Raw genomic sequence first — 27,172 nt, forward strand, 5'->3', positions numbered from 1 at the left:
ATACATGTCTTTTATCTGGTTCCTGGTTTGAAAATTGCTATTTGTGTGTTGTTTTTAACTTCTTTCTTTAAACACACCACTAATAAAGTTTACCAGTAGATACACTGTCTTTGTTCTGTATATACATTGACTAGTACACGACGTTTTCAGTAGATAGTAGGTGATGGTGTCATGCTAACCTGTATATATGTTAAAGAAATTTTCAAGCTTACAGGATCTTTTCTTTGTATTAGTGACCTAAAAAATGCTTTTTAGAGCCATAGAACAACTTTTTAACTTTTAATTTTGGAAATAATTTACTTTCCTCATTGTGTAATTTCTTTTAGGGCTGGTTTATAGGCTTGTGTTAATCTTCGTAATTAATATTGTCTATGTCTGTGAATATGATTTAGATTATTAAATAGCTCCTTTGTAATAATGAAATGGAAATATATTTTGATTTATGTAGTAGCTGTATTTCTAAAGTGAGTTATGTGTGAATTAACCATTTTTAAATATATCATGGGAAAATGTAGTAAGCTTACTATTTAAAGGGATACTTCTGAAATTAAAAGAATTTCCCAGTAATTTCTCTTGTAAGTTAATATATACAATTTTGCAAGTTGACTGACTAAAGTTGATGTGTTAGCTCATTTAGTAAAAGCAAAAACAGTAAATGAGTAAAAGATTCTAAATAGCTAGTCGAATATGAACTATATTAGTTAGAACTTTGATTTCATTTTGACAGACCCTAACACGAGAACAGAAAGAAGGAGCCTTCTCCAATTTCCCTATTTCTGAAGAGACTATAAAGCTTCTGAAAGGTACTATGAATTTTAATGGATATGCAATTGAAAATCTACAGCTAGATTTTATAAAAACTCTTGTGCCTTTTCTGACCAAAAGTAGAATATAGAAAACATAGAGAAATAGCTTTTCTTTAATTGCAGTTATTTCTACATCATCCTTTTTGGTATTCTGATCTATTTTAACTTTAAAGAATTATACGTATTTGAAAAAAGTTCAGATCAATTTTTTTTTAACAATTCACCATTGGGGTAGGAATAACTGTAACTGTTACTAGGTGGTGCACCTTTAGGCAGATGTTGAGGAACCAGGATTGTCATTTTCAAATAAATATATTTTTTCCTATTGCAAGTCCTAAATATTTCAATAAAATCTCATTTTACAGGTCGAGGGGTAACATATCTCTTTCCTATTCAAGTTAAGACCTTTGGTCCTGTATATGAAGGAAAAGATTTAATTGCTCAAGCACGGACAGGAACAGGAAAGACATTCTCTTTTGCCATTCCCTTGATTGAAAGACTCCAAAGAAATCAAGAGACAATTAAAAAAAGCCGCTCACCAAAGGTAACCATTATAGGGAGTAAAAGATTTAAACATTACTTTAATGGAAAGAGAAAGAAAGAGTATACTGGTCTTAAGTTCAAGTACTCCCAAGGTAGAAAAGTTGGCCCTGTGGCATAAAGTAAAAATTTGGGTCCCAGTGGCTGGCCCAGTGGCATCGTGGATGGATTAACGTGCTCCACTTTGGAAGCCTGGGGTTCGTGGATTTGGATCCTGGGTGCGGACCTACACACCGTTCATCGAGCCACGCTATGGTGCTGTCCCATATACCAAGTAGAGGAAGACAGGCAAGGATGTTAGCTTAGGGACCATCTTCCTCAAGCAAAAAGAGGAAGATTGGCAGCAGGTGTTAGCTCAGATCCAGTCTTCCGCACACACACAAAAATTGGGTCTTAAAGCAAAAATTTGTTGATTTTTAACATAAAGAAATCTCAAGTAGGGGCTGGCCTGATGGCACAGTGGTCAAGTTCGTGCATTCATTTTTGGTGGCCCAGGGCTCACAGGTTAAGTACCCTGGTGTGGACCTGGCATGGCTCATCAAGCCATGCTGTGGCCACATCCCATGTAAAATAGAGGAAGACTAGCACAGATGTTAGCTCAGCAACAATCTCCTCACAAAAAAGAAAAAAGAGAAAAGAAATGTCAAGTAAAGCTAAAGTGAAGTAGTTATTGCTTATGAATGTAATGTGTATGGATCCTAGATGTCTTTGATGACTGTGTATTATGAAGCCAGCAAATCTAATTTAGGAATATTTACAATTAGTATATTTAGTGACCTTTTCCTTCTCTTTTTTCAATTCTGACCTTTGCTTTTAAACAGTCAATTTGCTAGATAGGTATTCATTTATTTGTTCATTTAGTAAATAATATGATTTATTTCACTGGTTGATTTTTTAAGAATATAGAAATGGTATTGCTAGTCTCTATGTTATTGTGGTACTGGAGATCTGTCTTAATTTATCAGTAGTAAAGAACAGAGAGGACCTAATGAAATTTCAGCCTAAAATTTGACCTTTTTGAAACTTGTGTTCACTTTAAGGTTCATAAAAGTGAAGAAGAAAAAGTAAGCATCAAAATTTGAACAGATACGTGACTAAAAGTAATTTGTTCTTTGAGACTCCTAACTGATATTACAGTATAAAAGTAAATTTACATACAGTCATGTGTTACTTAATGAGGGGGACACTGGGGACACATTCTGAGAAATGTGTTGTTAGGCAATTTTGTGGTTGTACAAACATCATAGGGTGTACTTACACAAACCTAGATGGTATAGCCTACTACACACCTATGCTGAATGCTACTAATCTTATGGGACCACTGTCGTGTGTGCTGTATGTGGTCATATATGTTGGTTGTCATTGACCAAAATGTTATGCAGTGCTTGACTGTATATGAATATATTTAAATCATAATGGTCTTGGATTAGGTTAGACAACAGGACAGATATTTTTTATAGAGTTCTCTTTCTTAGGTGAAATTAGGAAAGACCTCAAGTAATAGAAATAGGACACAGTCCCAACTCTGCCTTAAAAAAACTTTTAAGTTAGAAGGACGTTGCTGGAGATTGCAGCTCCACCACTTCTAGCTGTTTGATCTTGAGCGAGACTTTTAACTTCTCTAAGATTCATGGTCCTCATCTATAAAACTGGAATAATAATGCCACCTCATAGGGTTTTTGTAAGCGTCAATTTAGATAATTCACGTAAAGCACTAGTGCCTGGCACATGGTGAGCATTGATTCATTCATTTAACAAATATTTTTTGAGCATCTGTTCTGTGCCAGGCACTGTTTGAAGTGCAAGGAATATAGCTCAGTCTGACATAAATCCCTGCCTTCACGGAGCTCACATTTTAGGGGATGAGACAGAAAATAAACAAATAAGTAAAATGTAATTATTTTATATGGTCTAAATACTAAGGAGGAACAGTTAAGTAGGGGTGGGAGGGTATGAAAAGAGGGTTAGGAACCTCATTGAGAAAGTGAGTTTTGGAAAGAGACCTGAAGAAAGTAAGGGAAGATATAATAAATACAAGCCATTGTTCTTGTTATTTGTGCTGTCTGTCTTTAAATACTATGACATTAATGTTGAGATTCCTAGCTTTAAATACACCTTAAAAAAAGGTCTTCTCAGTTTGAATAGACATCTGTAGAAAAGTGTCTTTTTTTTTTTAAACCTCTTGCTCAGGTACTTGTTTTGGCTCCTACAAGGGAACTGGCAAACCAAGTAGCCAAAGACTTCAAAGATATAACTAGGAAACTCAGTGTGGCCTGTTTTTATGGTGGAACATCATATCAAAGCCAAAGTGAGTAAATATGTGTGATAGTAATGCAAAGATTTATTTGCTACTTAAATCTAAAGAAATAATGCAAAAATATATATTTGATTTTTACATGTTACTGATATTTCTCTCTTCTCATAGTTAATCATATTCGAAATGGTATTGACATCTTGGTTGGGACTCCTGGTCGTATCAAAGATCATCTGCAAAGCGGCCGATTAGATCTTTCTAAACTGCGCCATGTTGTGCTGGATGAAGTGGATCAAATGTTAGATTTAGGCTTTGCTGAACAAGTTGAAGATATTATCCATGAATCCTACAAAACTGGTATATCCTAATTCAAAATAAGCACGTTAGCAATTCTCTTATCTAAAAGCTTATGAGTTTATTTCATAATTTTTATTACATTATCCCCAGTTATTGCATGTATTATTATATTACATTGTCCCCAGTGGTCTAACAAAATTAAAGTTATTTGATATCTGTTCTCTTCCTGAACAAGAAGTACAGTAGTATACTTTCTTAGCTTTCTATGCTTTTTTCCATGTATTATTTTTTTATAGTTAGTAGTTAGATTTACTAACATATTTTACGATTTCTTTGCTCATTGTTCCTTCTTAAATTCTCACCTTCCTTCTGGATTCAGTTTTCTTGATATTTTCCCCTAGTTTTGAAAGTTGAAAATTTTAGTAATTGCAATGAAGTTTGTATGTTCAAAATTCACTCCAAGTTTTAAATTTTTCATTATTTCTTTGAAGCTTGGGGGGGATTTTTGAGAGCTGACTACATCCTGGGATATGAAGAAAGCATTTGAATTCTTTTTGTTTGTTTAAGATTCTGAAGACAATCCTCAGACTTTACTTTTTTCTGCAACTTGCCCACAGTGGGTATACAAAGTTGCAAAAAAATACATGAAATCCAGATATGAACAGGTTGACCTTGTTGGAAAAATGACTCAAAAGGCTGCAACTACTGTGGAAGTAAGTAGCTTTCCAGCATGATAGATTTTAGCTTTTAGTTGGTATTTTGAATTTTGTTGAAGCTAAACTTATGTTTTAGGTACCAGTTCAGACCACATCTCTCTTTTTTACCCTTTATCAGTAAGATACCTTTGTATTTCTGTAGTCTGAGACTGAGGAGCAGAATAGAATACAGGGGGGAAAGTATGTGAACAGGCAAGTCCTCACAGGAGACATAGACTCAGTCTGATTTCAGAGACAGACTTAGAGTATGGAGAATGTGACAAAGGAGGCAATTCACACCAATTCGAAAAGAATAGTGCTGGAATAATTGTTAAAGCTTAGGCCAAAAAGGATCCTCATCTCATACCCTATACCAAAAATATTCCCAAAAGATTTTTAAAAATTAAGTCATAAAATAATTCAAAGCAGATATAGAAGAACAGTTATTTGATTTCAGGAAAGGGAAGGCTTTTCTAAACAGAAATTCAGAAGAGGATGCCATAAAGGAAAAGGTTGATAATTTGACTCCATTCAAATTTAAATCAATAGTATGTTTTTTAAAAAAAGAGGTAAAGGTGAATGTTTGTATTAGTTACAAAGTCAGGTGTGTACCGTATATGTACTTTTCCATTTAATACAGTTAATAGATGTACGTACATGTGCATCTAGATAAAAATAAGTTAAATGAACAATAGTATAATTTATAAATACAATGTAATGGTTAAAAAGAATGAATTTGAGTGATAAAAACCAAATTACAAAATCTGTACAGAATTATATTATTTTTCTAAAAAATGCACAAAATGGTAAATGAATTCTTAAGGTAATTATGTAAATGTACAAAGATAGGTTGGAAGGATAAACATCAAACTAATATAATAATTAGTCTGGGAAAGAGGACTTCTATAGTACATGATGGTCAAAGGAAGCTTTGTATCTTTTGTAATGGCTGAAGGTTTTACAATAAGAACATAAAACGCATCAGTGGAAACAATTTATGAAAGACATTTTCAAACATGTACAAGAATTGAATAGTATAAGGGGTCTGATGTACCTATCACCAGGCTTTAACAATGATCTTTTCTATACCCCCATACATATCCCTGCATTCAAAGCAATCCAGTCATCATTTCATCTTCATGTAATTGTATATATTTTTTAAAGGATATGGGCTCTTTAAAAACAAACAAAAAACCTCAAAGTTACTATCACAGTAGAAAAAAACTTTAGTAGTAGTAAAGAACAAAGTAGTTCTTTAATATCATTAAATATCTATTGTCCACATTACCCAGTTGTCTTTTTTTTTTTAATAGTTTGTTTGAATCTGGATCCAAATAAGATCCTTACATTGCCACTGATTATTTATGTGTCGTAAATCTTTTATAATCTATAGGTTCCTCTGTTCCTTTTTTTCATCTCAGTTTTTTCTGGAAAAGAACCATCCTTTGTCTTAGAAGTTTCCCACTGTCTCAGTTTTGCTGATTTGCAACCCTGTGGTGTTACTTAACATGTTCCTCTGCCTTCGTTTTCCTGTGAGTTAATGGTTAGATTGTGAGGCTTGATCAGATTCAAGTTTGTTTTTCTCCTTTCAGAGTAGGAGAAGCAGCAAGACTTTGTTGTAGGTAGTACAGATGATTCTTAGTTTTCTTCTTTGTGCTTTTCTCTGTTTTCCAGTTGTTCTATAATTAATATGTGTTACATTTTAAAAATAATTTTATTGAGATATATATTAAAATGCACAGATATAAAATGTACATTATAACCACCAGCTAGATTCTACCATTAATATTTTACTATATTTGTTTTATCACATATCTACCCGTCCCTATATCCATCTTTTTTGTTTATTGAGTTCATAATAGTTTACATCACTGTGAAATTTCAGTTGTACATTATTTTGTGTCTATCACATAAATGCTCCCCTTATGTCTGTCTTATTTTTTGATTCATTTCAAATTGCAGAAATCAGTATACTTTACCGAAGTATTTTAGCATGCACATCTTTAACTAGAGCTCAATATTTACACATTTTTTATTGAGGTAAAATTCATATAACAAATTTGCCATTTTAAAGTGTACAATTCAGTGTCATTTAGTATGTTCACCATGTTGTGCAACCATTGCTTCTGTCTGCTTCGGAAACACCTCATCACCCCAAAGGGAAACCCTGTAACCGTTAAGTTACTCCGCATTCCCTCCTTCCCCCAGCCCCTGGTGACCACCAATCTGCTTTCTGTCTCTATGAATTTACCTATTCTGGATATTTCATATAAATTGTGTTCATACAACATGTGACTTCTCTGTCAGGCGTCTTTCATTTAGCATAATGTTTTTGAGGTTCATCCATATAATATTAACGGTTTTCAAGGTAAGATTTACATACAGTGAAATGCAAAATCTTAATTGTACATTTGCTTAGTTTTAACAGATTCATAAATGTGTGTAACCCAAATCCCTATGAAAATATAGAATATTACCATCATCCCAAAAAGTTCCCTCATACCCCTGCCCAGTCAGTCTTCATCCAGAGGCACCAGTTGTTCTGATTTTTTCCACCATAGATTAGTTTTGCCTGTTCTAGAACTTCATGTAAATGGAATCATACTGTGTGTACTTTTTTTCTATAAGGCTTCATTCATCCAGCATATGTTTTGAGATTCATCCATATTGTTGCATGTATCAGTACTTGGTTCCTTTTAATTACTGAATAGTTTTCTATTGTATACACATATTACACTTTATTTATCCTTTCACCTATTCATGGCCATTTGTATATTATTTTTTTAAATGATTTTATTGAGGTCATATTGGCTTATAGCATTGTGTAAATTTCAGGTGTACGTTACTATATTTCAATTTCTGTGTAAGCTGTATTGTGTTCACCATCAATAGTCTAGTTTTTATCTATCACCGTAGATATGTGCTCCTTTACCCCTTTCATCCTCCCCTCACTCCCACTCCCTTCCCCTCTGGTAACTGCCAATCTGTTCTCCTTATCTATGTGTTTATCTTCCACATATGAGTGAAATCATATGGTAGTTGTCTTTCTCTGTCTGACTTATTTCACTTAGCGTAATACCCTCAGGGTCCACCCATGTTGCTGCAAATGGGATGGCTTTGTCTTTTTTATGGCTGAGTAGTATTCCATTGTACATATATACCACATCATCTTTATCCATTCATCTGTTGATGGGCACTTGGGTTGCTTTGACATTTTAGCTGTTGTGAAGAATGCTGCAATGAACGTAGGGATACCTGTATCTTTTTGAATTATTGGTATCATGTTCTTTGGATAAATACCCAGTAGAACTATTAATAGCTGGATCATATGGTATTTCTATTTGTAGTTTTTTGAGAAATCTCCACACTGCTTTCCATAGTGGCTGCACCAGTTTGCATTCCCACCAGCAATATGTGAGAGTTCCCTTTTCTCCACATCCTCTCCAACGCTTGTTATTTCGTGTCTTGTTAATTATAGCCATTCTGATGGGTGTAAGGTGATATCTCATTGTAGTTTTGATTTGCATTTCCCTAATAATTAGTGATGTTGAACATCTTTTCATGTGCCTGTTGGCCATCTGTATATCTTCTTTGGAAAAACGTCTGTTCATTTCCTCTGCCTATTTTTTGATTGAGTTGTTCATTTTTTTGTTGTTGAGTTGTATGAGTTCTTTATATATTTTGGAAATTAGCCCCTTGTTGGAAATGTGATTTGCAAATAATCTCTCCCAGTTGATGGATTGTCTTTTCATTTTGATGATGGTTTTCTTTGCTTTGCAGAAACCTTTTAGTCTGATGTAGTCCCATTTGTTTATTTTTTCTTGTTTCCCTTACTTGAGTAGACATGGTATTTCAAAAGATACTAAGACCAATGTCAAAGAGTGTTTTCTTTGAGGAGTTTTATGGTTTCAAGTCTCACATTCAAATCTAATCCATTTTGAGTTAATTTTTGTGTATGGTGGAAGATAATGGTCTACTTTCATTCTTTTGCACGTGGCTTCAATAAATCCACCATTTATTGAAGAGACTTTCCTTTCTCCATTGTATGTTCTTGGCTCCTTTCTTGAAGATTAGCTGTCTGTAGATGTGTGGTCATTTGTATATTGTTTTTAAATGAGGTTGGAGAGAATCGTTGTCTTATTGTTTCCCAGGAAGGCCAATTCTGGAACAGGTAGAAAAAAATGTACAAGAGAAATCTTTTTCAGTAACTTTAATGAAACATACTTGACATTTTCTTTCCTCAAAGCATTTGGCCATCCAATGCCATTGGTCCCAGAGGCCAGCAGTTATTGGAGATGTCCTTCAAGTCTACAGTGGGTCTGAAGGGAGGGCTATTATTTTCTGTGAGACCAAAAAGAATGTAACTGAAATGGCTATGAACCCGCACATAAAACAGGTAAGTCTGTTTTATGATTTCTCTAATTGAGATTATAGGGGTGAATCACTGAACAAAATAATCATTGTCCTCTGTGAACCAGGTTCGATAGTCATTTTTAGATTGAGTCTAGCTCAGAAAGAAGCTATAGCCAGCCTCTCATAATCTGTTAAATCAGGATGGAATTATATCTGTTTTCATCAGAAATTTTTTCAAGACTTTGCAAATGTGATCTTCAAAGTATAACGGTTGAAACAAAATGAGTTTCTATGGGAAAGAGTGGGTAATATTTTAGAGTTATAGAGAATTTCAGAGTTTAGAGAATGTTTAGAGTTGTGTTATAAGATATTTTAGAGTTGTGTTATAAAATGAATCCAAATATTTATTGAATGAATGGATCAGAATACTAAATCCATGTCTCTTTTTTCTTTTAACTTTTTATAGTAAAGATTTCAAACATATACAAAAGTTGACATCTAGTAGACCCCTACGTATTCATTCTCCAATGCAATAATTAATCTGTTTCATCAGAATGCCCACACACTTCCTGCTCCTGAATTATTTTGAAGCACACCCTAGATAACATTAATATGTTCATAAATATTTGGCTTATCCTTAGATAAGGATTAAAAATAATCCTTAAGAGGGCCTGCCCAGTGGCTTAGCAATTGGGTTCGCGCACTTCACTTCAGAGGCCTAGGATTCGCCGGTTCAGGTCCCGGACACGGACCTGGCCCACTGCTGTTTGGGCCATGCTGTGGTTGGCGTCCCACATATAAAGTAGAGGAGGATCGGCACGGATCTTAGCTCAGGGCCAAGCTTCCTCAGCAAAAAGAGGAGGATTGGCAGCAGATGTTAGCTCAGGGCTAATTGTCCTTAAAAAAAAACAAAAAAATCCTTAAGGTTTAGAACAATCCTTGGAAAAGGATTATTTTCAAAAATGCACAATGCTGTTATCACATCTAATTAAGAGTAATTAATACTTCAAATATCATTAGTGTTTAGATTCTCAATTGTGTCATAAATGCTTTGTTTTTTCTTTTATAATTTATTTTCTTGAATCTGGATCCAGATAAGATTCTTATGTTCTGTGATTTCATTAAATCTCTTTAATATGTGGATTCCTCCTTCATCTATTTTCTTCTTGTAGCTTTTTTTATTGTTGTTTAAGAAACCATGTTTCCTGGCCAGCCCAGTGGCATAGTGGTTAAGCTCGCTTGCTCTGCTTCAGTGGCCAGGGTTCGCAGGTTTGGATCCCGGGTATGGACGTACACACCGCTCATCAAGCCATGCTGTGGTGGCATCCCACATACAACATAGAGGAAGATTGGCACAGATGTTAGCTCAGCGACAGTCTTCCTCAAGCAAAAAGAGAAAGGTTGGCAACAGATGTTAGCTCAGGGCCAATCTTCCTCACCAAAAAAAAAGGAAAAGAAAACCATGTTTCTATAGTCTAGAGTATTACTTTCCTGTGATATCATTTAAAATGTTCCTTTGTCTTCTGTATTTCCTGAAAATTCATGTTTGTTTATTTAGGGCAAAATTTTCATGACTGATATACTTCCATTAGGAGGTATATAATGTCTAGTTCCTTCCCTTTTTGTGATGTTAGTCCATTGATAATACTATCAGTCCTTATGTAAGTGTCTCTCCAAATAACACCATCTCTCCTTATTGTCTGTCCAGTCATTTTTGTTGTCTGTGACTTGTTATCTAGTAGATTCCTAAGGAAGGGCTCATGGAAACATATTGCCTGTTGGTAATAGCTTGTTTGTAACTCTATACCTGAAATTCATTTTGGCTGGATATAAAATTCTTGGTTAACATTTTCTTTCCTTTAGTATCTTAAATGTTTTTCCATTGTTTTTGGAATAAAGCATACTATGAAACATCTGATAACCAGTCTGGTATTTTTTTTCCTTATAAGTGATTTGGTCTTTTGCCTGAACGCAGAGGACATTTTTTCTTTTTTAAAAAAAATCTGGAGTTTTATTAGAATATATTTGGGTGTTATTCTAGGTCACTTTTTCTGGGTACACAGTATGCACTTTCAATTTGTGGTTTCATATATATTCTTTTTAATTTCAGTAAAATTTTCTTGAATTATAGCTTTTTGATATTTGGTTTGTCTCATTACTTTAGTTTTTGTCTTTAGGGACTCTTGTTATACATATGTTGACTTTTTTCTTCTCTCCTTTGTCACGTTATCTCAAATCCATTTCATCTTTTTCTTTGTTTCAATTTTCAGAATTTCCCATTTTCAAGGCATCATCCTTTGTGCTTACCCAATCTTGTATTCTTTCAAGTCTAGTCTTCATTTATAAAAGTCTTTATCTTTTATTTCTACTTCTTTCTTGAGTCATTTCACCTCAGTTTGTAGTTTTTCTCATTCTGATTTTTCTTGTTCTTTCATATATCATTTTAAAGTTTTCTTTTAGCTCATTCAGAATTACAATACTGTACTTTTCATCTGTTTTGTGGGTGTGCCTTTCAAGAGCTCTTTTATTATTTGTGGAGATATTATTCTGCTTCTTATTCTTTTGCCCCCTAATTACTTTCTATGGGATTTAACCATGATCTTTTCTGTTGCGTATTTTTAATAATGATGAAATACATCTTTCTGAACTTTAGATGGAGAGGCATAGGTTGGAATAATTTTCTTGCTTCACTAATATTTTTGTTAGTGTTTAAGAATACGGTCTGTAAATTAAATCTCAATAAAGCTGTTAAAAAAAAAAGGTCTCACTTTCTGAGCTCTGGCTGTCTTTTCCCTCGCTTTTATTTGGATCTGCTCTTTCCTTCTGTCGTTCCTGGCATCCTCAGTTTGGGTTCTAGGTCCAACAGTTTGTCATCACTGTGGGGCTTTGTCCTGGCAAGGGAGCATTGGCTTGTGAGTTTTCAAAGTTCATAGAGGTCTCAGGCTGCTCCATGCTCTTTTAGACCTTACTTCTGGCTCCTCACAGTCACCCTTAAATATGCAAAAACTCTTCTGGTTTCAGTTGTTATTGTCAAATCGGCCCATTATGCTTTCCAGGGACTATCTGTTCTTAGGACTAGCAAATCCCCCCCCATACATACAGGTCTTGTCCCTACCTGTTTTGGAAGTCATGAAAATGCCTTGTCACTTAGTTTTGTCATAAATATTTGTGGATTTTTAGTTTTATTATCCTAGTTGATGTGTTTGTTTTTATGTGAGAACTGGAAATTAGAAAACTGTGCTGTCACCGTCTTCCCCAGAGTCATTTTAACTGTGTAGCTTTAGCTTTGTATCCAGTATAAGCAAATGGAGGCTAAATAGAGAAAGGGTTTTGGAGGGCGATTGATGTGCCTTTCCTGTTACTGCTTTAGAACAGTCAGCAGCTGTCTTGTGGAAGCTATGGTTTTATGTCATAGGGAGGAATTGGCTTGCTGCAAAGGCTTGGTGAGAGTTCTCTTAGTGGACGAAATCAGTTTCTATGGTTGGGAGTAATGTAGTTTCTCCTCTGCTGGGTGACTGCTACTTAGGTAAAAAGTAGTAGTAGCATCTCATTATGGGTGGTATGGGATTTTATGGACTAGCCAAGGAAGTTTAATGGTTAGTTTATTTTTATTTTTAAATTTTAATTTAATTGAACTTTTTCCTTAAGGTCAGGTTATATCAGAAAAATGCCTTCTTAATTCTAAACAGTTAAACACACAAACTTTTGGAAAATGATTTATTCATAAGTTGGAGACCTAGAAACCATCACTGGTATCAGGAATGTATTATGTGCTCCTTAGGACTAATTATCAAGTAAAAAATCTATGCTGTATCCTTTTTTTTTTGGTGAAGAATATTGGCCCTGAACTAATGTCTGTTGCCAATCTTCCTCTTTTTGTGTGAGGAAGATTGTCGCTAAGCTAACACCAGTACCCATCTTCCTCTGTTTTGTATGTGGGATGCCACCACAGCATGGCTTGATGAGTGGTATGTAGGTCTGTGCCTGGAATTTGAACCTGCAAACCCTGGGCCACCAAAGCAGAGCACACAAACTTAACCACTACACCACCAGCCGGCCCCGTGCATCAAATTTTTGAAAGATGAATTTGAAAAATTCACTGTGAAAAACTCTCCAATTTATTTAAAGTATTTTTGCTTATACTTAAAATATATATATATATATATATATATAAAATAACATTTCCTTTCTTGAAATGTTTCTCTTAATTTGGGTTCCACGATATGACAGGTTTTCTTCCTTGTCCTCTGGCTGACCTTTCCCCGTTTTGTTGAGGTCTTTTGGTATTCTTACTTATTGGCATTTCTCACAGTTCTAATCTCTGTACTTATTTCTTCTCACTCAACATATTCCTCCTGAACATAGTGATTAGTAGCACAGGCTTTGGAGTCAGATCAGGGTTTAGATCCCAGTTGTGTTAAGCCGTGTAACCTTGAGCAACTCAATATTTCATTGCCCATGTTTCCTTTTTAAAAAGTGGTATCAGGGGCCAGCCCTGTGGTGCAGCGGTTAAGTGCACATGTTCCACTTTGGTGGCCTGGAGTTCACTGGTTCGCATTCTGGGCGCGGACATGGCACTGCATGTCAAGCCACGCTGAGGCAGCGTCCCATGTGCCACAACTAGAAGGACCCACAACTAAAAATATACTACTATGTACCTTGGGGGCTTTGAGGAGAAAAAGGAAAAAATAAAATCTTTAAAAAAAATAATGAAAAAATAAAAAGATTTAAGTGAAATCATTTATTTAAAGCATTTAGTACAATGCTTTTCTTATAGCAAGCAGTCAATAAGTGTAGAAATATAGTTTAGCTATGTATATAGATATGTGTATCTAATCACTCCTATGACTCCAGTCATTGTGTATATGCTGATGATGTCCAAATCTTTTTCCAGGTTAGCTCAGTCTCCAGATTCTAGACCTGTTTTTACCCTACTGGCCACAGACATCCCAATCCATTATGTACCCCAAATTGAATTCATTCTCTTCTGCATTCCTGTATCCACTCTGTCTCCAACATTCCCTATTGTTGAATGATACATTTACCCATAGCCTAAGCCAGAATTCGACATATCGTCCTTGACTTTTCTTCCTTATCATTGCCATCCAGTTAACTATAAAGTATTTTTGGATTCTGTCTGCCCTGGTTTAAAATGGTCCATTTTTTTCCTACTGCCATTGCAGAAGCTCAAAATCTGGGAATCATGTATGATATGTTTCTTTACTCTCATACCTCATTTTTACTCCCAAGTCCTCCCAATTTCATCTCATAATACTTTTTGAATTCATTATGGCCTAGCCCTTACTTCCCTTTCCAGCCTCATCTGATTACCACACTTTCTTCTCATTTCTGTACTCTCTCCACACATGCCATGTTTCCTCTCACCACGAGGCTCATAAACTTGTAGTCTGCCTTACCTAGCAACTCCTACTCATCCTTCAAATATCAGTTGAGAGCACCACTTTTCAGGGAATTCTTCCTTGCCCCAAACTGGATCAGATTGTCCTCTATAAATGTCCTTTGCCTCTTAGACCCGTGCATCATCCATTACACTTGTTGGCTGAATTTATTTGTGTGCCTAATTATTTGATAAATCTTCATCTCCCTGACCAGAGTATAAAGACCATGAGGACAGAGGCAGTCTTATTTTTGTTTGCCATTTTATCCCTAGTACCTGACATGTTGTAGATTACTAAATTTTGTTGAATGAATAGATACTTATTGCTACTGCCTTGGCGAGGCCACTGATAGCTCTTCTGAATTTTATAACAGTCTGCTACTTGGGTCTCCCTAGCTTTTGCCTTGCCCTTTTCTAATATATTCTATACATTGTAGCCAGAGTGTTCCTTCTACAATGCAAATATGTTCATGGTAATCTTCTGCTCACAATCATTCCATTGTTCCATATTGTCCTCAGCATAAAATTCATATTCCTTTCGAGCTTCATCTTTCACCACTTGCCCTTTTCACTCTGTGCTTTAGCAATACTTAAATATTTGTAGTTCTTTAGACACACTATTTATGTGGGATATTTCTTCTGCCCAGAGCTCCCTAGCCTCCTGCTCCTCCTTTTACCTGACTACTAGTTCCTTATTTTCTGTCAGGTTTCGGCTTCAATGCTGCCTTCACCTCAAACAAGACTGAGTTGGGTTTCCCTCTTAGGTATTCCTATAGCACCCTGCACCTTGTTATCGCACATGTCATACTGTATTGAAAATGCCTGTCAACTTGTCTGTCCCAGGGCCATTTTTTGTTTGTTTTGTGTGTGTGCTTGAGGAAAATTGGCCCTGAGCTAACATCTGTTGCCAGTCTTCCTCTTTTTGCTTGAGGAAGATTATTGCTGAGCTAACATCTGCGCCAGTCTTCCTCTATTTTGTATATGGGACGCTGCCACAACATGATTTGATGAGAAGTGTGTAGGTCCATGCCCAAGATCCAAACCTGTGAACCCTGGGATGCCAAAGTGGAGCACAGGAACTTAACCACTCAGCTACTGGGCTTGCCCTCCCCTCCCCGGCGCTGTTTCTTTATGATTATTTCAGAACCTGGCAGAGTGCCTGGTGCATAGCAAGTGCTCAGTGAAGTCACTCGTGAATGCATTAGGCTTAAATACTATGGTTTAGATACATTTGGGGTTAAATCATTGTTATGAACTTTTAAATTTTAATAGTGGCTAGGAATACTATGAAATTTAAGTATAATACTAGAAAAATTATTTGCAGCACAAATGGAAGATCAGCCCAGTCTAAATAGGTTTAGCTTCACTAAAAATTACAGAAATGGAAATTAAAACAACATTGGGAAATTGTTTTTGCCTATTAGATTCACAAGGATTATAATGATATATAATATACAGGGTAGGTGGGGTAAGATGAAATAAACACTCATAGAATGTTGAAGAGTAAATGGGCTCAACCTCTTTTTATACTTCAATTTTGCATAGCTATTAAAACGTTAATGGTTCATAATTTTTGAGCCAGAAATTCAACTTCTAGATATGTATCCTACGGAAATATACATATACTGAGGAGTTCAGAGATCTAAGTACGAGGTTGTCCATTGTAGCATTGTTTTTAGAGGTGGAAATTTGGATACGAGCCAAATGTTCATCAGTAGGATATTGCTAAAATAAATGGTACTGCATACATGTGAAGAAATCATATACAGTTTTAAAATATTAAGTAGAGTTATATCTAAAGATGTGGGAAAATGGCTAAGATATAATAAATTTATAGAGCAGGTTACAAAACAGTACCTTGTAGTATGATGCCATTTTTATAAGTAAATATGTAAAATTATAGTATATGCTAGTATATGTGAGTAGTGTCTGTATGTATATTTAAAAAACAATATCTGGAGGAATATTCACCAGACTGTTAGCAGTGAATTAATAGGAGGCTGATATCAAGGGAAGCTTTTACATTTTGTTTAATATTTTCTGTAATGTTTGATTTTTTTAAACAATAAGCATGCATTATTATAATTATCAGAAAATAAGAAGATTAAAAAACAACCAAAAAAAGATCACAGACTATATGGTGTTAGGGTGCTATCAATTGCAATTATGAGCTGGACACTTACCTTTCTCTTTTTTTCAAATAGAATGCCCAGTGTTTACATGGGGACATTGCACAGTCACAAAGAGAAATTACACTGAAAGGCTTCAGAGAAGGTAGTTTTAAAGTTTTGGTAGCTACCAATGTGGCTGCCCGTGGTTTGGACATTCCTGAGGTTGACCTGGTGATTCAAAGTTCTCCTCCACAGGTAGGAAATGAGGTTTTTCCCCCAGTTTTATTGAAAAATAATTGACATACATCACTCCATAAGTTTAAGGTGTACAGGTAAGATTTGATTTACATATATTGTGAAATGATTACCACAATAGGTTCACCTAACATCTATCTTCTCATATAGACACACTAGAAAAAAATGAAGAACAAATTTTCTCCCTGTGATGAGAACTCTTAGGATTTACTCTCTTAACCACTGTCCTATATATCGTACAGCAGTGTTAGCTATAATTATCACGTTGTACATTATATCCCTGGTACTTATTTTATAACTGGAAGTTTGTAGCTTTTGACCACTTTCCTCCAATTCCCCCTCCCGCTACCCTCCGCCTCTAGTAACCATAAGTCTTATCTCTGTTTCTATGAGTTTAGTTTGGTTTTTTTTTTAGATTCCACATGTGAGGTCAAACAGTATTTATCTCTCTCTGTCTGACTTATTTACCTTAGCATAATGTCTTCGGGGTCTATCCATGCCATCACAAATGGTAGGATTTCCTTGTTTTTTATGGCTGAATAATGTCATCATACACACACACACACACAGACACACACACAACTTCTTTATCCTTTCATCCATTGATGGACACGTAGGGTGTTTGCATGTCTTGGCTATTGTAAATAATGCTGCTATGAACGTGGGGTGCAGATATGTTTTCGAGTTAGTGTTTTTGTCTCCTTTGGATATATTCCCCCAACTGGTATTGTTGGATCACAGGTAGTTCAAGTTTTAAAGTTTTGGGAATCTTCCATACTGTTTTCCATAGTGGCTGTACCAATTTACAATTCCACCAACAGTGCACAAGGGTTCCCTTTTCTCCACATCCACGCCAGCATTTCTAATCTCTTGTCTTTTCGATGATGGCCATTCTAAAGGTATAAAGTGGTATCTCATTGTGGTTTAATTTGCAAGGACATGAGATATGATTTAGGGAAAATAAGAACAGCTATATAGACTGCCATTTTATTTACAAGATATTGCTCGGGGTATGAAAAATATGTTATCTGTTCTTCCTCTTAGCCATCTTTTGTTAGTACGGTGTTAAATTGATCAGAAGGTGATGCCTTTGCAAATGATTAACTTCATTATTTGGATTTGAAGCATGGAACCATGCAAGGGAATTATAAAAAGTTGCCATATAAAGAGCCCTGGGATGAGGTGGATAAAAAGGTTTTAAACCATATCCCCATTATCCAAAAATTCAAGCAAGAAAGTTCTTTGGGATGTTGAAAAGAGTAATAGGATTGAAATGAAAATATTGTTATTGGTAGTAGTAGTTTTGTTATTATTAGCATTATTATTTGGATGCTGGAATGACTGTGTAATTTGCCAGAATTTTAAAAAGTATTACCTTTTTTATATTTAGGATGTTGAGTCCTATATTCATCGCTCTGGACGCACAGGTAGAGCTGGCCGGACAGGAATTTGCATATGTTTTTATCAACCAAGAGAAAGAGGTCAACTAAGATATGTGGAACAAAAAGCAGTAAGTCGAGTTAAATTATTTCAGGCTTATTATCTAAATGGTGACTTAGAAAAGAGCTCTTTTTCTATTTGTTCTCACAAATAGATCTTTATAACTTTTCTCAGTTTAAGCTGCATTTGGATGTGAAGCATGCGAAGAGCTAAATTTGTGTTAGCTGCAAGACTTTGTTTTAATACAGCTTTTATTGTGAAGACAGAAGAGCTGACTTTCTCATTTTTCCCTTGAATTTCTCCCTTGATACTAAGATCAGAAGTGCATTGTGATTTCAGTACCTCTTAGTCTAGCATTGTAAATGGGTGACTATGACAGTGTCTTGGTGTAATAATTCAGATTATATTGAGTAATGGTACAATAGCCAGTTTCTATAAGAAATTATACATTTTTTGTGGTCTGGATTTTTTGTGGTATTTCACATTTTTTCCTATTTTTGTGATGTGTGTTTTTATACACTGTTTCATATACTTTGCAAAATGGGAGTAATAAGAGAAAAAGTCAATAGATGTAACCAGCATTCTTTTACTTTTTTTTGACTCAGCTTTATTTTGCAAGTGAAATTCCGTCATTGTAATTAAGGGGCGATTCAAAAAATTTTTTTCTCTTTCTAGAATTTGTAATTGATGATTTATTAGAAAAAGCAGATCTTTTGATCTGCTAGGGCTTGGAAATCTTTAAGTCCAAGAAATGGAAATTCAACAAACATTATTAATTTAGAAATTAATTGTAAAGACTTCCATTTTTCTTTAATATAATTCTTTCATTTTCAGGGAATTACTTTTAAACGTGTAGGTGTTCCTTCTACAATGGATTTAGTTAAATCTAAAAGCATGGATGCCATCAGGTATGCTTTCTGACCTTGCTGAATAATTTTTTCTTTTGTATTAGGCTATTCATCTTTAAGCTCTCCTAGTTCAAATAATCAGAAAATTTAATCACCAGTTTTTACCTGCAGACATTTAGTTATATTAAAATATGAAAATGTTGCTCTTTCTTTTCCCATTCATTCTTTTATCTTTAATTTTTTCCTTTTGTCTTGACCAAGAAAATTTACTATTTTTAAACCATAGGTCTTTGGCTTCTGTTTCTTACGCTGCTGTTGATTTTTTCCGACCGTCAGCTCAGAGACTGATAGAGGAGAAAGGGGCAGTGGATGCATTGGCTGCAGCATTAGCCCACATCTCTGGTGCATCAAGTTTTGAACCACGATCTTTGATCACTTCTGATAAGGTAGAAATCTGTGAGAAAATTGTATGTTGAGAAAGAGTAAAACGGAACCATAGATATCTGTCTATCCGGAAAGAAATATAGGAAACTTTCAGTTTGCACAGTACTGTTTTAACTGAAACTTGCATACCAGAACCTATTCTTCATTTTGTAAGTTGCCATGGAACCATGCAAATCAAAAAATAGACTCTGCAGTAAACACAGTACTGTGCATAGTATGTAATCCATGTAAGGATTGCCTGTATATGCAGAGGGAGGGTGTGAGGGAGTGTGTGTGTGTCTCTGTCTGTGTCTCTGAGTCTGTGTGTCCTGCTAGGTTGGTATGAGATGTCAAAACAAACCACACCAGAGCTATATATTCCCATTGTAAAAGTATATTTTATAATTAGTAAGTAATCTGCAGGGTGATACTTTAGCGCTGAGAAAATACCCTATATCTAGTAACCCACCAAATACGTCTTAAGAAAATATTTAAACTATAATTCTTAAGAAAATGTTAAGGTAGAATCTTAGAGCTAAGTAAGTACCTAAGAGGTCATTTAGTCCTTGCTTTTATCTAATAAAAGAATCCCTCTTTGGCAGATAGGTCATCTACCTCTGATTAAATATCTTAGAAAAAGAATGTTAGTGGCTTGAAATTTCTTTTATGGTTTAAACCCAAATCCAAAGTCTTTACTGTGAATGTCCTACAGGGTCTTTCTGTTGCTATGTCTCTTTCTTTTGTGAGGAAGATTGCCCCTGAGCTAACATCTGTTGCCAGTCTTGCTCTTTTTGCTCAAGGAAGATTGGCCCTGAGCTAATTAATATCCATGCCAATCTTCTACTATTTTATATGTGGGATGCCACCACAGCATGACTTGATGAGCAGTATAGGTCCGCACCCGAGAGCCAAACCCCTGAATCCTGGGCCGCCAAAGCAGAGCACATGAACTTAACCACTATGCCACTGGGCTGACCTCATCCCTTGCTACCTCCCTGACCTCATCTCTTATCATGCTCCCCTTGCTTGTTTTAGCTACCCTGACCTATTTGCTGTTACTCAAACTCTCCCCTGCACAAGGCCTTTGCACTTACTTGCACTGTTTCGAGTGTTCTTCCCTTTTAATAACCACATGGCTTCTGTCTTTACTTCATTTAATTCTCTGCTTGAATATCACCATATCAGAGAGGTCTTTCCTGATTGCTCTAAAATAGCTTACATCTCCCTTTACTCTCTATTCCCTTCCTCTGCTTTATTTTTCTTCATGATGCTTATTATATATGACATTCTATGTGTTTCCTTGTTTTTTTTTTTTAAAGACTGGCACCCGAGCTAACATCTGTTGCCAGTCTTCTTTTTCTTTTCTTCTTCTCCCCAAAGTCCCCCAGTGCATAGTTGTGTATTCTAGTTGTAGGTCCTTCTGGTTCTGCTATGTGGGACGCTGCTTCAGCATGGCTTGGTGAGCGGTGCTAGGTTTGGGCCCAGGATCCGAACCAGCAAGGCCCTGGGCCGCTGAAGCAAAGTGCCCGAACTTAACCACTCAGCCACAGGGCCAGCCCCCTTCCTCATTTGTTTGCTCTCTACTCCTCCCTACTTAACATGGCTCCCTCCCCTACCCCTAGAATGTAACCTCCACGAGAGAAAGGACTATTTACTGCTGAATCTCTAGCACCTAGTACAATCTCTGGCACATACATCGGGATACTCAATAAATATTTGTGAGATGAATACCTCCCTGTGTCTTCTTCGTGTTGATCCTTTTGCTGTCCAGTGAAGTTTTACAGAACAAGTAATTTTCACTTATGTAAAATTCCTTCAGAAGTTTAAAGAGGTTTTTGTCCTCTTGTTTTTCCACTCAAAGCTAACTTTTATTCCTTCAGCATTTCCCTAATTCTAAACTACCTTATCTTTTTTCTGATGCTCTAGTTTTTAAAATTTTCTCATAAAGCATTATGGTTTGAATTAAATGTAGGCTTTAGAGCAATGCATAGAAAAATGGTACTTTCAATGATCTATAAACAGTAGTCTTCCATTAACATAGTTTCAGAGAAGTTATTTTTTAAGCAGTTATGTTACGCACTTGGCTCATAAGAAGTGCACAGTTAAGTCATGAAGGGCTGTAGAGTTAGAACTTCATTCCTACTGCTGCTACTTTTTTGCCAAACAAAATGTGACTTTTATTCCTTAAGGGGTTTGTGACCATGACTCTGGAAAGCCCAGAAGAAATACAGGACGTCAACAGTGCTTGGAAGGAACTTAACAGAAAGCTGAGTAGTAATGCTGTGTCCCAAATTACCAGAATGTGCCTCCTAAAAGGAAATATGGTAGGCTTTTCTAGATAAGTAAACAGCTTTTTACTCAACTACCGTAAATGTTTATAAAGACTAGCATATTTTATTACTTCTTCGCTCTTTTGAAGACTAAAGGGATGAATAATACTGTTTTCTCCGTGTGTTAGTTTGTTTCCCGTTGTAAATTTGGGGAGTTATATAAATAACCATCCTCTAGAAAGCTGTAAGTCATTCTGCTTAGTTTGACTACCTAATACCCAAGTTATCTAAGTTTCTGCCCTTGTACACATATTAAGTGTAGTTGTATGTGTTTATTTTCTAAGACTAAACAGCTTATGATTGCAACAGCTAAACAGCTCTATTTTTTAGAGAATACACAATATTGGTTATTAAGTGTCCTGCTATTGGTTGTTAATGAGGATAATTTGTGAAGTATTTTAATACATTTATGAAATAGCAAAGTTAAAACTGTATTAACTTTTTTTGTTGGAAATAATTCTCTCAAAGTTTAATATTGCTTATCTTCAAAAAATATTTGTAGCAAGTATGAGACAAATAGACACATTCAGAAAAAATGTGGAGGGGAGGGAAAATATAAGAAGATCCTTAGGGCAAACTAGTTGCTGTACTTGATTATTAAATTAACTTTCAACTTATTGGCAACCAAGACTAAAGAGGAAACATCTTGGGTTATATCATTCTCATTATCTGATAAACATTGCAGCTCTTTAGGAGAGAAACTTTCTGGCACTAAATTTTTAAAGGAACATATGATCATTTTACAAGGGACATGGAACAACACAGTGTCTACAAAACGTTTTTAGAAGACACTTTAGATTCTTAGTAGTAGTAGATTCTTATTAGGTACTGTGTTTAATTACTTTTCAGGTTTAAAAAATACAATAAGCAGCCACTGTGTGTCATGCATTGTTATATATTAGCTGTCTGATTTCTATAAGCAATCATGGGACACACCAGGTTTTTTTTTTTGTAGCTAATATAAGATTGCCAGCAAGTATTCATGTATTAGTAAAAAAAATCAACTCATATGCATCTAAATAAAAGTGTTTTCATTTTGCTTTTAGGGTGTTTGCTTTGATGTTCCCACAACGGAGTCAGAAAGGTTACAGGTATTTTTAAAATTTTATCTGTTAATAGTTGAGTATCTTTCTCTAAAAGATAGGGATTTAAAAAAACATAGTCACAATATCATTATGATGCTTAAATCAATTAAAAATTCCTTAATATAAAATATCCAGTCTGTATCATAATTTAAAACATTTTTTTATCATAAGTAATTTTAAACATATAAAGAAATAAAATTGCTTACTGAATCCTCCTGTTCCCATCATCCAGGTTCAGCAGTTATCAACTCATGGCTAATTCTGTTTCATGTCTACCTCCATCCACTTCCCCACTCTCCTGTGTTCTTTTGAAACAAATTCTAGGCATTCTGTCATTTCAACCATAAATATATCCATATACCTAAATATTAAGATCACTTTAAAAAGACATTCTGTCATTTCAACCATAAATATATCCATATACCTAAATATTAAGATCACTTTAAAAAGACATAATTGGGGTCAACCCCATGGCCCTAGTAGTTCAGTTCAGTGTGGTCCACTTCAGGAGCCCAGGTTTGGTTCCCAGGCGCAGAACTATACCACTTGTTGGTGGCCATGGTGTGGCAGTGACCCACACACAAAATAGAGGTAGATTGGCACAGATGTCAGCTCAGGGAAAATCTTCCTCAGCAAAAAAAAACAAGAAAAGAAAAAAAAACCATAATTATAATACCATAAACAAGCCCCTCAGAATAATAATTCCTTAGTGTCATCCAATTTTGTGTTTAAATTTTCCCTCGTCTAAATATTTTTAAATATAAGGTCCATAAGGTTCACACATTGTAATTTGATGTTTCTTAAGTCTCTTTTAACTTATAGGTTCTCTCTCTTTTTAAAAATTTTCCTGGGGCCGGCCTCGTGGCCAGCTGGTTAAGTTCACACGCTCCAGCGGCCCAGGGTTTCGCTGGTTTGGATCCTGGGCGCGGACATGGCACCACTCATCAGGCCACGTTGAGGTGGCGTCCCACATGCCACAACTAGAAGGACCTGCAACTAAGATAATACAACTATGTACCAGGCAGGATTTGGGGAGATAAAGCAGGAAAAAAAAACAGATTGGCAACAGTTGTTAGCTCAGGTGCCAATCTTTAAAAAAAAAAATTTTTCTTGTATTTTATCTGTTGAAGAAATTGTCTGTTGCATCCCTGTGCATAGTTATGTACATATTATGAAACAAGAATAGGATTATTCTATTTTTTTTTCTTTTTTTTTTTGAGGAAGATTAGCCCTGAGCTAACATCTGCCGCCAATCCTCCTCTTTTTGCTGAGGAAGACTGGCTCTGAGCTAACATCCTTGCCCATCTTCCTCTACTTTATATGTGGGATGCCTACCACAGCATGGCTTGATAAGTGGTACGTAGGTCTGCACCTGGGATCCAAACTGACAAACCCCAGGCAGCCGAAGAGGAGCGTGTGAACTTAACCACTACACTACCAGGCCAGCCCTTGTTTGTTATCTTTTTAAAAATTCAGAATATATTGTGAACACATTTCTTTGTCAACTATACAGTTACTTTTAATAACTCTTTGGCATTTGGTCATATGGGTGGCCAACTTTTCTTAATCGATGTCCTATTTTCTGACATTTAAATTATTTCCAATAATTTATAAACAGGTCAGCCCTGAACATTGGTATAGCTAACTCTTTATGCACTGCCATGTTTATCTCTTTAAGAGGAATTTTTTAAGATGACTGCTTGGCCAACAGGTTTGTGCATTTTTTAAGGCTTTGGTCATATATTGCCACAGTGGTGTGTGAGGGTCTTTGTTTCTGCTCACTTTTACCAACAGGGTATTTTAATGTCAGTTTTCCTTGGTAACTCATGATCACTATGAAGCACACTTACTGTAGCAGGATATGATGTAGTGATGCTCTTACGAGCTGCTGATTTGTGTATCTTGAGTTTACTCTGATACCAAATTGTTTCCTGTAGCTACATTTTAGTCCCCAGCTGGTGTTGACAGGTTGTTAATCTCCATTGTTTGTTCTCACTTCTTGCTTCTGTCTATATACCTACCATACTTGCTTCTTTCTAATATTCCTACTGAAAGCAACCACTACTTATTAATGGTCTAGTTGTATTCTTCTGAGAAACCATGTTCTCTTTTAGAATGTATAATTTATACATTTCTATGTGAATTTAGAGTTTCAAAATGGGCCTGAGAGTTTCTCCTGAGACTACAACTTAGGAACTTTAATGAATGAGCTTTGAATATGTTTTTGTTTTTGTTTTTTTTCTGGTTTTCAGTTTTGTTCCAGATATTTTGAAGTTAATGGATAGATGGCCTTTAGCTAATAATGGATATGAAAAAAGTCTCTTATACTCATGTGCTTGCTTATGGTTTCTATTTTGCATTTCTATTAATCCTATAAATTCCCCCAACAGGCAGAGTGGCATGATTCAGACTGGATACTCTCAGTGCCAGCCAAGTTACCTGAAATTGAAGAATATTATGATGGAAACATATCTTCTAATTCCAGACAGAGAAGTGGCTGGTCAAGTGGCCGAGTGGGGAGATCGGGCCGGTCAGGTGGTCGATCTGGTGGCCGGTCAGGTAGACAGAGTCGACAGGGGAGTCGGTCAGGAAGTCGACAAGATGGTAGAAGACGAAGTGGGAATAGAAATCGATCAAGAAGCGGGGGCCACAAACGGAGTTTTGACTGAGAATTTGATAGTTAATCTACCAGTGTGAGCTTGCCTATTTCTGCCTAATCATGTACATTATCCACCAAAAATTAGGTCATCATAGTTGAGGTATGTGTCTGCTGTTGGCAAAGAAGTTGGTCGTATTTTTTTAAAAAGTATTTCACAAGAATGGTTGTAAACAAATCTACTTATCCAGTTATACCTTTGAATAAAAAAACCTCCTTTTATTGTCTCTTTTCACTATGTCTTAAGAATTTTCTCAATGTAACCTTTTAAAATTTCTTTAAAACATGGCAGTCAACTTAATCTTACATAAGGTTACTTTCATTTTATAAAATTTGGTGTATTTGTATTCAGATCATTCCTTCCACAGGCTATGTGGTAGAAAATAAGAAATCCCTTCCACATTAAAGGGCTGTATAAACTGGTGACATAATTGGTTAGGTGTAGTACTTCAAATTCTAGATAGTTAATTAAAAGGGTGTGCAAGCAGTGCACACTCACTAATTTATTCAACAGATATTGGTTGAATGTCTACTATGTGCCCATCACTATACTAACAACTAGGGATATAGTGGTGAACAAGGCAGCTGCTATCCTCAAGGAACTTAGTCTAAAGACAAGCAATTATGAATGAGACTAATACCTAAAGGCTAAAATGAAGGTAGGTATGGAATGCTAAGGACTTAGTTGGGGTGTGCCTAACCAGTCCTAGGAGTCAGGAAGGCTTTTAGAAGAAGTGAGACCCAAAAGAAGTAAAGCAAAGGTATCAGTTGATCTAGCCAAGTATATGTGTATGGTGGGAGGAGGAGTTTAGAAGGGAGAGGGTTTGCAGGCAGAGAGAACGGTATGTGCAGAAACCCAGAGGCAAAGAATAGCAGGTAAGTATGAGGACCTACAATTAGTTCCATATGGTTTGCATGTGATAGGCAGAGGACAGGGGAAAAAAAGGTAAGGATTTAGTATTTAATGGGGACCAGATTTTAAAGGCCTTGTGTGCATTGTTAAAGAGTTTAAATGTTCTCTTGAACACAGTGCGGGAACCATTAAAGGGTTTAAATTAAGGAGTAACATGATGACATTCGTGTTTTAGAAAGGGCTTGGATTATGCTGAGGACACTGGATTGCAGAAAGGCTAGAATGGAGGCTAGGAGACTTCTTAAGATGCTGTCAGGGGCCGTCCCGGTGGCACAGTGGTTAAGTTCGCACATTCTGCTTCTCCGTGGCCTGGGCTTCGCTGGTTCTGATCCTGGGTGTGGACATGGCACTGCTTGGCACGCCATGCTGTGGTAGGCGTCCCACATGGAAAGTAGAGGAAGATGGGCATGGATGTTAGCTCAGGGCCAGTCTTCTTCAGCGAAAAAGAAGAGGACTGGCAGTAGTTAGCTCAGGACTAATCTTCCTCAAAAAAAAAGAAAAAAAAAGATGCTGTCAGAGTAATCCAAGGTGGAAGTGATGGTGGTCTGCACTAATGATAGGTAACACGTTTTGAGTGATGAGAAGTGAGGCACTTGAGAGGTTGTTGCTTGTTCATGTCACATAGCTGGATAATATGTAGTGGAGTGAGGATTTGAACCAAGATAAGTCTAGCTTCTGAACCAGCACTCTTAACCACTGTGCTAAGTAGTGGCAGTGGACACTGAGAAACATGGATAGATTTCAGAGGTTTTTAGGAAATAGAATTGT

General features: G+C 35.9%; 1 protein-coding gene across 12 annotated transcripts in view; it reads left to right on the forward strand.

Moving 5' to 3' along the window:
- Positions 1-25,726, forward strand: part of DDX50 (DExD-box helicase 50) — a 31,655-nt gene extending 5,929 nt beyond the window's left edge. For all 12 annotated transcript variants that reach the window (XM_008530169.2, XM_008530174.2, XM_008530173.2 and 9 more), the window contains 13 exons: positions 728-803; positions 1,172-1,350; positions 3,537-3,654; positions 3,772-3,957; positions 4,465-4,610; positions 8,839-8,988; positions 16,548-16,709; positions 18,100-18,219; positions 18,984-19,057; positions 19,284-19,443; positions 21,610-21,744; positions 22,797-22,841; positions 25,226-25,726. In XM_008530169.2, coding sequence (XP_008528391.1) covers positions 728-803; positions 1,172-1,350; positions 3,537-3,654; positions 3,772-3,957; positions 4,465-4,610; positions 8,839-8,988; positions 16,548-16,709; positions 18,100-18,219; positions 18,984-19,057; positions 19,284-19,443; positions 21,610-21,744; positions 22,797-22,841; positions 25,226-25,504 — 1,830 coding nt within the window. In that variant the 3' untranslated portion in view covers positions 25,505-25,726. The remainder of the gene's footprint in view (positions 1-727; positions 804-1,171; positions 1,351-3,536; positions 3,655-3,771; positions 3,958-4,464; positions 4,611-8,838; positions 8,989-16,547; positions 16,710-18,099; positions 18,220-18,983; positions 19,058-19,283; positions 19,444-21,609; positions 21,745-22,796; positions 22,842-25,225) is intronic.
- The last annotated feature ends 1,446 nt before the right edge of the window (positions 25,727-27,172 follow it).

Source organism: Equus przewalskii, chromosome 1, assembly GCF_037783145.1.
Source record: "Equus przewalskii isolate Varuska chromosome 1, EquPr2, whole genome shotgun sequence".
Taxonomy (NCBI): domain Eukaryota; kingdom Metazoa; phylum Chordata; class Mammalia; order Perissodactyla; family Equidae; genus Equus; species Equus przewalskii.